General features: G+C 40.5%; 1 protein-coding gene and 1 non-coding gene across 11 annotated transcripts in view; one reads left to right on the top strand and one right to left on the bottom strand.

The window, feature by feature from the left end:
- FREM1 (FRAS1 related extracellular matrix 1) overlaps positions 1 to 15,496 on the top strand; it is a 171,709-nt gene that overhangs the window by 49,762 nt on the left and 106,451 nt on the right. For 8 of the 10 annotated variants that reach the window (XM_074394856.1, XM_010338740.3, XM_039475197.2 and 5 more), the window contains 5 exons: positions 530 to 853; positions 3,666 to 3,774; positions 6,505 to 6,636; positions 10,326 to 10,670; positions 11,392 to 11,534. In XM_074394856.1, coding sequence (XP_074250957.1) covers positions 530 to 853; positions 3,666 to 3,774; positions 6,505 to 6,636; positions 10,326 to 10,670; positions 11,392 to 11,534 — 1,053 coding nt within the window. Of the gene's footprint in view, positions 1 to 529; positions 854 to 3,665; positions 3,775 to 6,504; positions 6,637 to 10,325; positions 10,671 to 11,391; positions 11,535 to 13,936; positions 15,222 to 15,496 lie in introns of those variants that run through there. The other 2 variants (XM_074394858.1, XM_074394857.1) reach the window with 2 other exon arrangements.
- Positions 1,606 to 1,712, bottom strand: LOC120366423 (U6 spliceosomal RNA). Its single transcript, XR_005581091.1, has one exon. It is a non-coding gene; the product is annotated as a U6 spliceosomal RNA (small nuclear RNA).

The raw sequence follows: 15,496 nt of genomic DNA, 5'->3' as shown, positions 1-15,496 counted from the left end.
ACATGACAGGAGGTGAGGAAGGTGGCTGGAGGCAGTTGTTGGTGGGTGCCAGACTGCTAAGTGCCTACTTTGGCTATTTCATTTGTTTTCACTTAATACTTGGGAGTCTAGTATTAATATTTTCATTTATAGCTGGAAAGAAAATGAGACTGAAGAGTTAAGTAACTTGTCTAAATCTACACAAATTAAAACTGTTAGAGATAGAATGATAAGCACAGTTCTTTCTGATGCCAAAGTAGGTGCTCCCTTCTTCACCTGGTTGCATGTAAGAGTCACCAGGGATCTCGAGAAATACTGGTTTTCTGGTCCCCTTTTTGAAACAATTAAACAAGGACCTCTGCAGACGGATCCTAGTTACCAGCATGTGTTTAAAGCTCCCCAGGTGATTCCAATATGCAGCCAGGTTTCAGGTCACCTAGAGATCACATCCTCTAGGCTGTGGCTGTATTGAATATTATGCTATTGGTCCTGTATGATATTGCTTCATTCATATTATTTTCTCCTTTGTATTTTCTTTCTCCTTCAAAAGTCAGAGAGTGCATGGCTGCCTGTCTATATCAGAGCTGGAATTCCGAATCAGATTCCAAAGGCTGCATTCATGGCCATGTTTATTCTGGAAGTGGATCAGTTCATCCTGACCTCCTTGACTACATCAGTTCTGGACTGTGAAGAAGATGAGACCCCTAAACCTTTGCTGGTGTTCAACATTACTAAAGCCCCGCTTCGGGGCTATGTGACTCACCTGTTGGATCACACCAGACCGATCTCCTCATTCACCTGGAAGGATCTCAGTGACATACAGATCGCCTATCAGCCACCAAACAGCAGCCATTCTGAGAGGAGACATGATGAGGTGAGGATAGAGAAAGGTTCCAGCTTAGTCAGAAGTCACAGGCTTAGTTAAGAAGCCCCTACCTTGAACCCTCAGGTTCCTTTGTACATTCATTGCCTCAGAAAAGAATCAATCACTGTAAATCAGGATGCGAACTAACTGCTCAGAGGAGCCAGGCAGGTGGGGGTCAATGAGCAAACCCCACTGAGGGGCTCTGAGGCAAACTGAAGCAAGAGCCAGCCCCTCAGGAAGCAGCTACCACTCAGCTTGTGCCCACCACTGCCCTGTAAGGATACAAGTGTGCCCACTGTTGCTTTAGTGCTCATGTGCCAAGAAAAGTTGGAGAATGATACATTTTTGGTAAAATGCTTAAATTCTTGAATATAGAAAACAAGTAAAAATTGTAGTGAAATGTATGTGCCAGCTACCAAATATTTTTGAGGGCTGCCTTTGGGCCAGGGCTGACCAGTTTGAGAACTGCAGCAGCCTTCCGCAGCCTTCCTGCATCACAGAGACAACTGAAGTTAGAGATGGCTTATGTTTACAATTCTTTTATCTAAAAAAATGTTTTGGTGTGTTTCTTCTTTTTAAGTTCTGGGGTACATGTGCAGGATGTGCAGGTGTGTTACACAGGTAAACATGTGCCATGGTGATTTGCTGCACCCATGAACCCGTCCCCCAGGTAGTAAGCCCAACATGTATTAGCTATTTTTTCTAATGTTCTCCCTCCTTCCACCCCTTACCCCGACAGGCTCCAGTGTGTGTTGTTCCCCCAAAATATGAAATGTTTCATGAATTTGTGTGTCATCCTTGTGCAGGGGCTATGCTAATCTTCTCTGTATCATTCCAATTTTAGTATATGTGCTGCCAAAGCGAGCACACAATTTTTTTTTTTTTTAGATGGAGTCTTGCTCTGTCACCCAGGCTGGAGTGCATGCAGTGCCACGATCTCTGCTCACTGCAACCTCCACCTCCTGGGTTCAAGCAATTCTCCTCTCTCAGCCTCCCAAGCAGCTGGGACTGCAGGCGCATGCCACCATGCCCAGCTAATATTTTGTATTTTTAGTAGAGACAGGTTTCACCATATTGGCTAGGCTGGTCTTGAACTTCTGACATCACGATCCACCTGCCTCGGCCTCCCAAAGTGTGGGGATTACAGGTGTCAGCCATGGCACCCAGCCCACAATAGTTTTATTAACCAATTCTTTTACTCTGTTTTTTGTGAGAATTTTTTATGGGAATTCTTAATTTTAATTAATAACACAGACTCAGGATAGGAGATCCCATAGTCTCATTTGATAACTTATTTCATGATGAAACACTATTCATCAGAAAGGTGCTACTTCTATCTAAATCCCCTTTGCTTCAGGTTCAGCCTCTTTCTTCTGGTTCTGTACTCAACGGGAGTGGAGGACAGCTGGTTAAAGTCTTCCACATAATAACGCTTCACATACTTAAAGACCTACCAGCAACTTGATTCAAACAGGATGGAAATTTTAAACCAGCAGATTGATACAGACTTGAGTTCAAGTTTGTTAAGGAAAATGAGTGTCCCTGGGATTACCAAGTTGTCTTCTATTGTAATGTAGACATTTTCAGCAGGTAGCCTCGAGGGGAGACCAAAGACTTCAGGCTATAAATGCTGTGCTTTGCCTTCTGCTTTTATTTCCCCCTCTTCATCATAGTCCCTGGCCTCCCATGCCTTCCCTGTTAGGAAGTAATTTCTCATTGCGCGTCCAGTCTTCCTTGGAGCTCACAAATAGAGCACCACTTTTCTGGCCACTTCCTGGCATTGTGTAATGTGCTCTTAAAGCAGAACCTGTGCAGAGGTGTGATTTTTTTCATTAGAAGATAACTCAGTTTTTTCAGTGGAGATCACATACTTTTTAGGTTGTGTGGACTGGAAGCCCTGGGTCAGGGGCCCAACTGAATACATATTTATATTACACCTCCAAAAGACACCTCCTGCCCATGGATTTTCATTTTCAGTCTGTTGCTTTGGCAGCCTTGAATCAGTTTCTTTTGTTATTCAGTATTTGCTGACATATTGCTGTCTGATTATTTCTCTTATCCTCTCCCACCAACCACATGTTCTTCAAAAGTAGGGAGTATGCCTTGCCTTTCTGCGTTATGCCTCTTTCTTCTCTGTCAACATCTGGTACAATATATACACAGTGCATAACAAAGATCAAAACTCACCACGTAGCCCCTACTTATTAGTTTTGAATTTCATGAAAGCAAAGTTGAAATATTTAAATATTTGTCTAGTAGGATGGCTGTCTCTAGATCAGAGTTTCTTGATAGTAGCAGTACCACAATTGCCGTTTTGTATCAGATAATTATTTGTTTGGGAGGCTGTCCTGTGTACGGTGGGATGTTAGTGTCCCTGGCCTCTACCCACTAGATGACAATAGCATTCTCCCACATACCCACTTTTGAAACCAAAAATGCCTGCAGACATTTCCAAAAGTCCTCGAAGGGGACATCACCCTTAGTTGAAAATCACTTCTTTAGATCTTCTACCTTTGAGAGAGATTTAAGTGACTGAATGTGGGAATGAGTTAGTCTCCCAAACCAGTGCAGAGACACTTCTTCAGTATATTACCAATTTTAGATGAATACTTCTACATAGAAGAAAATTTTAAAATGCTGCTAAAGTAAGGAACAAGATCTAGCACCTGAAAAATTCAAACCAGGTTGTCAAAAATGAGATGTGGGAACAGCAGACACCTGAATCTCCGTTTGCCTCTGTGGGTGGGTATACTCCAGAATTAATACCGCTTTACCCTGTAACGTTTCAGTGTGCGGCTCACTTGCACCTGTTTGTTTACAGGTAGAATTGGAGGTATACGACTTCTTCTTTGAAAGGAGTGCACCTATGACAGTCCACATCTCCATCAGAACAGCAGATACAAATGCCCCCCGTGTATCCTGGAATACAGGTAAAGCTCGATATAAGGCATCAAGCAACATAGCCCTGAAGGGAAGACAAGAAAGTAGATGGGTCAGGAAAGAAAGGTAGTTTTATTCCTATTTCTTACATGAGGCAACTGAAGCCCAGATACATTAAGGGCATCAGATAGTAGCTTTTGTTTTTTATTCCACTGGCAGTGTGAGAAATTTAAATCCAGGATTCCTGTGTCCTCAGCCCAAGTTCTTTCCCCTGCTGGAGATATGACAAAAGGACACCTTTCAACTGAATGAAGCAAAAAAAGTGACTGTTTGGGATATTGAGCTATAGTGGGACTGAAATCTCCAACTCAAATTCTTCCAAGGGATTGGAGAAAGGTTTAGCTTTTGTAATCCATCGTCTGTTTTTACGTTGGGCTGCATGGAAACTAAAATACATACGTAAGAGCTTTAACTGCTTTAAAATATGCCTTTCTATGCTTCTCAATTCTGAGTGGACTTATGTGATCAGACGTAAATGTGGAATGTAAAAGGAGATTTTTCTATTCTCACTGATCCCATTAATATTGTTTGAAACATACTTATAAGCAGTGGTGATAGATTGTATTGAGGGGAAAATATCTGTGTCTGATTTAAATCCTCAGGTGGCAGCTTAAACAAGCTGCTTTGTGTGTATGTACACGTGGGTATGGGTTTGTATGTATGCGAGTTTCAGTAGAGACAGAGAACATCAGGTCAGCAGCCCTGATTTATAATTATGACTCTATATCCCAGTCTACCTCTGTCAGGAGGGTAATGAGAGAAAAGATGGAATTGGTAAGCTGAAGTTTAGGAATGATCACATGTTACATGGACTCCTGCTTGAGCATAGAGACAGAATAGTCTGTATGTGTATGCGTGATCGGTGACATCCAGGTTTGTTCAATGTCATTTTGGCCGCTTTGAACATGAAAACATTCTTTACAAAGAATCCTTTTTAAAATAAATGTTTGCTTATTATAAACTTGATCTGCATCAGCATTGAAATTTGAAGAATACTTTACATTTAAAGTTATTATTTCACCATGAAGATATAACCAATGTTAGTATTTTCCTGTATACATTTCTAGGCTTCTCGATTGTTCCTCTGCTGTGCTCTGTGACACCTTGTCCTGGAAACTCCTGCCTTCCAAATCCCTACTACCAGTCACAGAGATTCTTATGCACTTTCCTTCCTTCCTTCCTTCCTTTCTTCCCTCCCTCCCTCCCTTCCTTCCTTTCTTCCCTCCCTCCCTCCCTCCCTTCCTTCCTTTCTTCCCTCCCTTCCTTCCTTCTTTTTCTTCCCTCCCTCCCTCTCTTCCTTCCTTCCTTTCTTCCCTCCCTCCCTCCCTCCCTCCCTCCCTTCTTTTCATCCCTCCCTCCCTCCCTCCCTCCCTCCCTTTCTTCCTTCCTTTCTTCCCTCCCTCCCTTCCTTCCTTCCTTCCTTTCCTCCCTCCCTCCCTCCCTTCCTTCCTTCTTTCCTTCTTTCCCTCCCTTTTCTCTCTCCCCCTCCTTTATATATGTATTAGCCCATTTCCTCTAGAAAACAGACCCTGAGGCAGATCAGATGTACTAACCCTATGCTGAAATCAAGAGTAGGGGAAAAAGTAGCATGGCTGAGCTGGTCACAGCTTTATAAGAAAGCAGATTTCTCTGTACTGTCGATGTTTCCAGGGAGGAGGTGGAACCTCTGTGTCTGGGAAGAGTTAAAAGTGGGGTGGGGAAAAGGTCAACAATCTAATGGTCAGTTCTTTCCCATTTCCTGTCTTTAATGGGTTAAGGTTTACTTCACTGGATGTTAACCTCCCACATGCCCAGATTGTGTTACCTGGCCCTTCTTAGCAGCCGTTGCACACACTCCCTGGGTCCCCTGGTGCAGGATCTGACCAGTCACAAGGTTGGTCCTGCCACCACCAGAGGGCAGTGGAGGTAGCTGGCTGCATCAGAAGATGATGCAGCGGAGGCAGGAGGGCTTTACAGTATTGGAGACTGGGAATCCTCTTGGGGCAGCTGCAGCTAGAGAACAGGCAGTTGGTTGCGGCCAGGTTGGTGGGTGAGGCTGGCAGATATGAGGGAAGCATAAGATGGGTCCAGCAGCACACTTTGTGATTCAACCAGCTTGTTCTGTCCCTTGCAGGATTCTCTGCAATCTGTTGTAATATTGGAGTTAATAGTACTAAAAATAAAAGTAGTACTAAAAATAAAAGCAAATTACAGTTTCTTGAAAAGCTTTTAAAGATCCAGTATTCAGATGGTTTCATGAGTGGCAATTCATTCATCTTTTCTTAAACAGGCACGTTGGCATGTCAAAGAATTTGCCAACGTCTTTTTCTTTTTTTCTTTTACTTTAACTTCTAGGGTATATATGCCGAACGTGCAGATTTGTTACATAGGTATACATGTGCCATGGTGGTTTGCTGCATCTATCAACCCGTCATCTAGGTTTTAAGTCCCGCATGCATTTCCCCCACCTCCCTGACAGGCCCTGGTGTGTGATGTTTCCATCCCTGTATCCATGTGTTCTCATTGTTCAGCTCCCACTTATGAGTGAGAACATGCAGTGTTTGGTTTTCTGTTCCTGTGTTAGTTTGCTGAGAATGATGGTTTCCAGCTTCATCTACGTCCTTGCAAAGGACATGAACTCATGCTTTTTTTATGGCTGCATAGTATTCCTCATTGTATATGTGGCATATTTTGTTTATCCAGTCTGTCATGCCAACATCCTTTTCTCCTTTCTCTCATAGGTCTGAATCTTCTGGAGGGGCAGTCTCGAGCCATCACTTGGGAACAGTTTCAGGTTGTCGACAATAACGACATTGATGCTGTCCAGCTAGTCACCGTTGGTGGTCTGCAGCATGGATGGCTGACATTAAGAGGTGAATGATCCAACTTGATAACCTAGCAAAGAATCCAAAAGTATTTTCTTCAAAAGTATATTTAACAGATATATGTAGCATCTCTTGGGCCCCATTTCTTAACGAAATTGTCAAATGCCGAAAATCTGGAGATCTTGAAACCATTGACTTTTGTGTTCAGATGCTCAGATCAATGTTTAACCATTTATAAACAGTACCTTGTGTGTGGCTCGTTGTTTAAACCTTGTTTTGCTTAGAAGGATGCCATGCAAGACTCCTTCTAAGTTTACTCCTTAACCAGTTATTTTTTTCCCAGTTGGAGGACAGTGTTTTTTATTTTTCTACTTCAAAAAACTATATTGAAAAATTAGGCTGGGTGCGGTGGTTCACGCCTGTAATCCCAGCACTTTGGGAGGCCAAGGCAGATGGATCACCTGAGGTCAAGAGTTCAAGACCAGCCTGACCAACATGGTAAAACCCCATCTCCTAAAAATACAAAAATTAGCTGGCCATGGTGGCAAGAGACTGTAGTCCCAGCTACTAAGGAGGCTGAGATGGGAGAATTGCTTGAAACTGGGCAGCGGAGGTTGCAGTGAGCCAAGATCACGCCACTGCACTCTAGCCTGGGCAACAGATCAAGACTCTGTCTCAAAAAAAAAAGAGAAAAATCGATGCTTAATGAATACTCTAGTAATAATGATGTTATGTTATTAGAAGTAGTTGTCATAGTTTAAAATAAATGAATTTATAATTATTCTATAGGATGATAATTAACAAGGTAATAATTCTAAAGAAGTAATATTTATACTTTATGATAAAATAAGCCATTCCTTATAATGAGCTCAGAGGATTTAATTATCTTCTTAGTTTGCCTAACTGTAAAGCAGAAAGAGAGCTCTCATTATCATTTGTGATTAGGGAATTCTGGAATCAAAGGAAAATGATAAATGTATGATACATCCTCCTGCTTAATCCCAGGATAGTGGGAGGCCAGTTTAAATCTGGGTGTATCAGTCAGGGTGGGTGTGCAGTTGTATGTAAGAGAAATCCAAGTGCAGTGGCTTGAAAATTAGTTATTTTCTTCATGTCTTTGAAGTTGGAAGACACAGAAGGAACAATGAAAGAAGTCATGCCATGAAAGAAGTTTGCTCTATTTAAAAAGTTTTCCCAGGAGCACAATACAACAATTTCCACTTAGATTTTCTTATCAAACTATGTCACATACAACTCCTCAGTGCAAGGGAGTTGGGAAGACTGAGGTGTTTTTTTTTTTTAATTTATTTTATTTATTTATTTATTTATTTTTGAGACAGAGTCTTGCTCTGTAGCCAGGCACCAGACTGGAGTGCAGTGGTGCAATCTTGGCTCACTGCAACCTCCGCCTCTCAGGTTCAAGAAATTCTCCTGCCTCAGCCTCCCAAGTAGCCAGGACTACAGGCACGTACCACCACACCTAGCTAATTTTTATATTTTAGTAGAGACAGGGTTTCATCATGTTGGCCAGGATGGTCTCGATCTCTTGACCTTGTGATCAGCCCACCTTGGCCTCCCAAAGTGCTGGGATTACGGACGTTAGCCATGGCGCCCTGCAAGACTGAGTATTTTAAAATGATCGTATTGCTATGCAAATACAACTAGGATTCTGGTACTAAGAAAGAAGAATAACGTGGCTCTTGGACAAGAAATTGTTAAATTGTTTATTCCTCTAAGGTCTTTAACAGAGCTGCATGGTGTGAAGAGAGTAATGGTCATTAAGAATTGTACATCTCTGGCCAGGTGCAGTGGCTCATGCCTATAATCCCAGCACTTTGGAAGGCCAAGGCGAGTGGATCACTTGAGGTCAGGAGTTCAAGACCAGCCTAGCCTACATGGTGAAACCCTTTCTCTCCTAAAAACACAAAAACAGCCAGTCGTGGTGGTACATTCTTATAGTCCCAGCTACTTGGGAGGCTGAGGCAGGAGAATCATTTGAACCTGGAAGGTGGAGGTTGCAGTGAGCCGAGATTCTGCCACTACACTGCACTCCAGCCTGGGTGATAGAAGGAGATGCTGTCTCAAAAAAAAAAAATAAATAAATAAAAAGAATTGTAAGTCTCTTAAGAATATGTTTGTTAATACTATAGAAATGAAACGGGGAGTGGAAGCCCATAATGCAATGATGTTCCAGGTTCAGAGGAGATAGAAAATAGTATGACATGACCATTTATTAAGCATTTACTTTGTGGCAGATACTGTGCAAAGCATTCTGTATACTTTATCTCATTTATCTCATATCAACTTTATGACATTAGATACTATTATTATTCCCATTTTACAAATGGCTAACCTGAGACTTAGAACAACTGACTTATCTAAGGTTATACACCTAGAAAATGGCAGAACTGGGATTTGAACTCAGTCTGTTGGATATCAGAGCTCTAGCTCTTGGTCTTTGAGCCAGTAATTTTCAGATGGGCTTGATAACACTGGTTGTTGCCTCCTTCTCACCCACCTCTTAATGTCTAATTCAGCAGGTCCAGGATAAGGCCTGAGAATTTGCATTTCTAACAACTTTCTAGATGGTATCAAGGCTGCTGGTTTGAGACCACTCCTCTAAGAACTGTTGCCATGTAGAATGGTAGCAATTAGCTGAAGAATAACCAACATTTATTGTAGGCTTACTGTGGCTTAAGTTTTCTCATTCTTGCCATGGATTATGAGGTATTTATATTAGTAAGGGCTCTCCGGAGAAATTAAACCAATAGAATGTCTGTCTATCTTCCTACCTACCTACCTACCTACCTACTTACCTACCTACCTACCTGTGAGGTGATTTATTATGGGAATTGGCTTATATAATCTATCTATCTATCTGTCTATCTACCTACCTACCTACCTACCTACCTACCTACCTATTTATGAGGCGATTTATTATGGGAATTGGCTTATGTAATTGTGGAAGCTGAGAGGTTTCATGTTAGGCTGTTGAAGAACCAGGAAAGCCCGTGAAGTCATGGGCATTAGTCTGAAGGGCTAAGAACCAGGGAAGCTGATGATGTAACTCCCAGTCCAAAACCAAAGGCTTGAGAAGCTGGACAAGGGGAATGGAGAGAGTGAGTGGGGTGGAGGGACGTGGAGAGTGGAGGGATGCATGGGGGTGTTAGAGAGTGGCTGGTTTATGTTCCAGAGTTCAAAGGCTCAAGAACCAGGAGCTTCAGTGTCAGAGGGCAGAAGATGGAAGGAGAGAGAGCATTCCCCTTTCCTCTGCCATTTTGTTCTATTCAGTTCCTCAATGAATTGGATGAGGCTTGCCCACAAGGGTGAGCGTGATCTTTCCTCAGTCTACTGACTCGAATGCTAATCACTTCAAAAAACAGCGTCTTCACAGAACCACCCAGCAATAATGTTTTACCAGTTGTCTGGGCATTCCTTAGCCCAGTCAAGGTAATGGAAAAAGTTAAAACCCTCACAGTAGTGTTATCCATGTTTTACAGATGAGTTTCATAAATTAGATACCTTGCCCAAATCTGTACAACTAATATATGTTGCAGCCAATATTCAAAACTATATGTATTATCCCAGAACCCACTAACAATCTATAGTTCTTCCAGGTGAGGGAAATACAGGCTGCACATTTTCCATAGCAGCCTCTGCTGTAGTGATGCTTTTCCCACAGCTGCTGCTCCTGCACCTTCTCGCTCAATCTGCTCCATCTCTGCTCTCTCCCTCAGGGGGGAAAGGATTTCTCTTCACCGTGGCTGACCTCCAGGCTGGAGTTGTTCGCTATCATCATGATGACAGTGACTCCACCAAAGACTTTGTGGTCTTCCGGATATTTGATGGCCATCACAGCATCCATCACAAATTTCCCATCAACATCCTGCCCAAAGATGATAGTCCCCCGTTCCTCATAACCAATGTTGTGATTGAACTGGAGGAGGGGCAGACCATCCTGATCCAGGGATCCATGCTGCGAGCTTCGGATGTGGATGCCAGTGATGACTACATCTTCTTCAATATCACGAAACCTCCATGGGCTGGGGAGATCATGAAGAAGCCAGGGCCAGGACTGATAGGTAAGTTCTGGGCAGTTAAGATCATTTGAATGGCATTCACTCTTCCATGGAGAACCTTCTACGCACCCTTCTGGGTTTGCTGAATTGTGTCAGAGTTTGCACTAAGGTGAACACCAAGTTTCTGAAGTAAGGTAGTATTTTTATTCTCATTTTATAATTAGGAAATCTGAGATTTAGGAAAGTTAATTTGATCTATCCAAGCTTGTACATCTACAGATTTCCAGAGCTGAGCCTCAAAGTAACAGTTACACTGTGAAAAATTAGGTCAACTAAGCAAGGTGATCGAACAAATTAGTCTAAAAGGAGATGTTTGGACTAGATTATTGATAATTTCATGAACAACATTTATTTACATTTTGTTAGAATCACTTAATAACTACTTCTTAAAGTAGGCAGATCCAGAGTTTGACAAAATAGAGATCAAGTAAGTAGTTAGTGTTACTTTGTATATTTGAAATAAGAGAAAGTTTCTTGAAAATACTTTTCTAATGCCAATTTTTCCCTATATCAAGACAGAAGTAGTGACTTTAGTTTTCCTGCTTTATTATTTATTATTTTTCTGCTTTATTATTTACCTTTGATGGAAACATTTAATGCAGATTCCTTGGTTACATAGAACATACTAGACAGATAAGACTTTTGAAGATAAGTTCAGTATCATTTTACCTTGATATCTGATAGACGCGTACCAAAGTAAGTGGTGTTTTTATGGACCCAATAGGCTATCCTGTGCCTGGCTTCCTTCAGAGGGATTTGTTTAATGGAATCATTTATTATCGTCACTTTGGTGGAGAAATCTTTGAAGATTCTTTTGAATTTGTCCTGTGGGACAGCCATGAACCTCCAAATCTTTCAGTGCCACAGGTAAGAGGCTGTTTCTGAACACTTTCCCGAAGTCTTGTGCACAGGTATCAATTCTGGGAGATGTGGTTAGAAACCACATGGAAACAGGTTTCAAGGTTTAGAGTTTGGAAAACAATGAATCAAATAAAATTAAGCAGATTTATTTGGAATAGGACTACTAAGATATTTACTTTTTGAAAGAGTTTTACATATATCTATGTATTCAGTGTTTCAAGGTCACTTAACTATGGGACCCTTTTATATAGACCACCTCAGAAAATGTTCTTGTCTCCTGACACTCAAGAAAACATTTATTCTGTATGTGGTAATTGAATTGTAGGTTCTAGAGTTAGGCTGCCTGGGTTTCCCTCTTGATCTTGACACTGACTAACTGGTCAACCCATGCCCCAGTTTCCTCATCTATAAAACAGATAATAGTAGAAATTGTGAAGGTGTGATAATACATATAAAGTACTGAGAATGTTTTGGTACATAGGAAACAATAAATACATTAGCTACAATTTATTGTTGTCTTTAAAGAGCTAAGAGTTTCTTATTACCACTAAAGGATATAATTTAAATGTATAGAATGTAGAAATATGTTTAAGCAAACATTGCCATATAGAAATTACAGAAAGTGGAGTCCTTATAGTGTCTGGACAACTGTAATAGACTCCTTGAAAGGAGAGGATGGTTGATAACAGAGATTTTAAACAAGAACAGCAGAAATTAAGTGATCACCTGATATGGTTTGGCTGCATCCCCACCCAAATTTCATTTTGAAATTGTAACTCCCACAATTCCCACGTGTCATGGGAGTAACCCAATGGGAGGTAATTGAATCATGGGGGTGGGTCTTTCTCATGCTGTTCTCGTGATAGTGAATAAGTCTCATGACATCTGATGGTTTTAAAAACATTTCCTATACAAGCTCTCTCTCTTTGCCTGCTGACATCCATGTGAGATGTGGCTTGATCCCTTTTGCCTTCCACCATGATTGTGAGACCTCCCCAGCCATGTGGTACTGACATCCATTAAATCTCTTTCTTTTGTTAATTGCCCAGTCTCGGGTATGTCTTACTATGTGAGAACAGGCTAATACACCTACTGTGTACAGTACTTTTTGCTAGGCATTTTGTACCTATTATCTTGTAGATAGCATGCATATGGATCCAAGCAAATCTTCAACCTGTTCTAGAATGACTGCTTAAAAGCAAGTGCCTTATATGTTACATAATGCCCTCCCATGATGTCACAGACACTGACATTAGTTAATGCTTAAATGACTGAGCTATTCATCTGTGTGCTAAGAAAAGTGTAACAAAGGAGATGATCAGGAAGAATGATTCCAGGGAGCTCAGAAATGGAAGGCAGTAGGTGATCCCTATTAAGAAGAAATTGAGAAAGAATGAGAAAACTCAGTTCATCTACTCTTTGACTAACGAGTCAACTTCTTTTCAAATAACATCTCCCTCTTTTTTTATCAATGTATTATATGCCATTTCTGGATTACATTTTTATTTGAAACCTCAGTTGATTCGATAGTTCAAAATGGTAACAATTAATAGGATTTACCTCTAAATCTGTGTATCTATCCAATCTGAGTTACGTTTCTGACTAGAATACCATATCACTTTTAGCAGCCTATAGGCCTTTTAAAAAATGGAAATTACAGGACTTCCTTTTTCTTCTTTTATTCTTATGTATTGTGTAAATCATGTTCTTCATATACACAAATATAAATGAAAACTTCAGCACAGCATAATTATTTCTGAATCTGGGCAAATTGATCAAAGTAAACCCTGTAGATCTAGTTATAAGTTTATTCCGTATGATGGATGGGTTTCTAAAGATGCTTATCGTGTTTTTCTGTGCTTTCATCTTCTTAATTTATGTGAGAAAGAGAGAGGGAGAGAGGGAGATCTACACATTTGCTTTCTCTTCATCACCATGTATCTTTGGCCCCTAAATATTTATCCAGCTCAGACTTGTGTACCTGCCTCTCTGCCGGACATCTTCACATGTATGTCTCATCAGCATTTTAAATTTATTATGACCAAAATACATTTAGCACGTGTTCCTACAAACTTGTACAAAATGACTGTAGCTGGAATTGCTGAAGTCGTCTCTGATACTGTTCTCTAATATCTGCACAGCCAGTCAGTCAGTAGGTTTACTAAATCTGCTTGATGAGTTTTTTGGATCTATCTTTACCTCTCCACCTCACTGCCTTCACTTCAGCTTCAACCTTCATTTTTTTCTGGTCTAGATCATCCTCAGAACCCCTCCTATGGCCTTTTACAAATAGAGGTGATTAACCAAATCCTTATAGTTGTGATAAATTAAAACTCATTGATAGAGTAGCAGTAGTCTAGTGAAATTAATCTAGCATCTGTTTTTTTTCCCCATTCTCTCTCTTCTAGTTGGTGGTAGCTTTGGCTTGGTTTCTCTTCAGACGATGCACTTGCTCTCAGCTCTAACATCACCTGTTCTAAGAATCCTCTGACGACCCCATTCCACAAACCATCTGGCTGGATCAGCTTGGTCTTTTATGTGTTCTGGCATCTGTTTATACATATCTTTCTTCTCAAACTTTCTATAAAGTGAAACCACTATTTCTTTTACTGGATCAACTCTTATCTCCTTGATAGCAGGGACCCTGAATTATTCATCTCGATGTTTCTAGACCCAGGTATCTGATTCAGTATAGACACTCATGAAATGCTTATTGATCACAAAATGAATGTTGGTTCTTTCAACTTTTACTGAAACTAGGAGGAAATAAGAACACCCAAACATTTGGTAGGGACTAGGGAGGGAATGAGATGGGGAGGTAATAAGTGTAAAGATTTAGTCTTCAGAGTTTCAGAGAAATAAATGTGTGAATGCCAATAAAAGAAGTATTTGTGTGTGTGTGTGTGTGTGTGTGTGTGTGCGCGCTGGCAAGCATTTTTATATTTAAAACTGATATTATTAGTGAAACTCTAATTTTTAAGGAACTCAAATGATTACCTGGTCTATTTGATGTTTACATCCTCAATTTGGACAAGTATCTAGTTATATTCTACAAATAAAAATAGATTTAAAATATTCAACAAAATTCGTAACTTTCAGCTACTCAACTAGAAGTTCAGATAAGATGATTACCTGATGGTTGCTTTTGTAATCAGAAGATTCCGTGGTTTTGATTTATTTTGATGTTGTGATGGAAGCACAGATCAGCAATGCGAATTTTGACCACAACAATGGTATTCAGAATACTCAATTTGAAAATGATGATAATTCTTTTTGAAATTAACACAAAAACCAAAAAAACAAAATATGGTTAAGCTTTTTTCTATGACATGAAAAAGACTAGAACTTCAGCTCACCAACCTTCAAGCTGTGCTCCCTGGGGCAAATGAATTAACCCCATTTAGGGCTTAGGTTTTTACCTCTGAGCATTGGGAATAATAACCATGACTATTATTAGCAAAGTGCTATCTGGATCACACAAGATAGCTAGTAGCACAGTGAGTACCCAGTACTTAGTAGGTGATCAATAATTCTCTGTCTCTATCTTTCATGACTGTTGCAAAAGTTTACACCATGTTTACTATTCATTATGAAGCATTTCAATAATTAAAAATTAAATCCAGTTATCAAAATAAAGAAACACAATGGCAGTCATTTTTCTATTTTCCTGGAATCCGTGTCATGACTTTACCACCCCACCCCCCCACCCAATTATAGTGTTTTGCTAATCTACAAAGTTCAGAAATTCTCTGTGGGACCTCCCAGCCATAGTGTAGATCAGTGAGGCTCCACTTAATTGGAAAACTGGATTTAATAAGGAAACAATGGTTATTGTGCCTTCAAAGAGACCATTTTCCGTGCCAATTTATGCTCCAATGTGTTCTTTGTGTAAAAAGAATGTACAGCATGCTTTCTTATACCCTTGTAGTAATTCTTGGTAGGCACATTTGTGCGTGTATGTGTGTGGT

Source organism: Saimiri boliviensis, chromosome 2 (genome assembly GCF_048565385.1).
Source record: "Saimiri boliviensis isolate mSaiBol1 chromosome 2, mSaiBol1.pri, whole genome shotgun sequence".
NCBI classification, from domain to species: domain Eukaryota; kingdom Metazoa; phylum Chordata; class Mammalia; order Primates; family Cebidae; genus Saimiri; species Saimiri boliviensis.
This window is presented reverse-complemented; position numbering and strand designations above follow the sequence as displayed.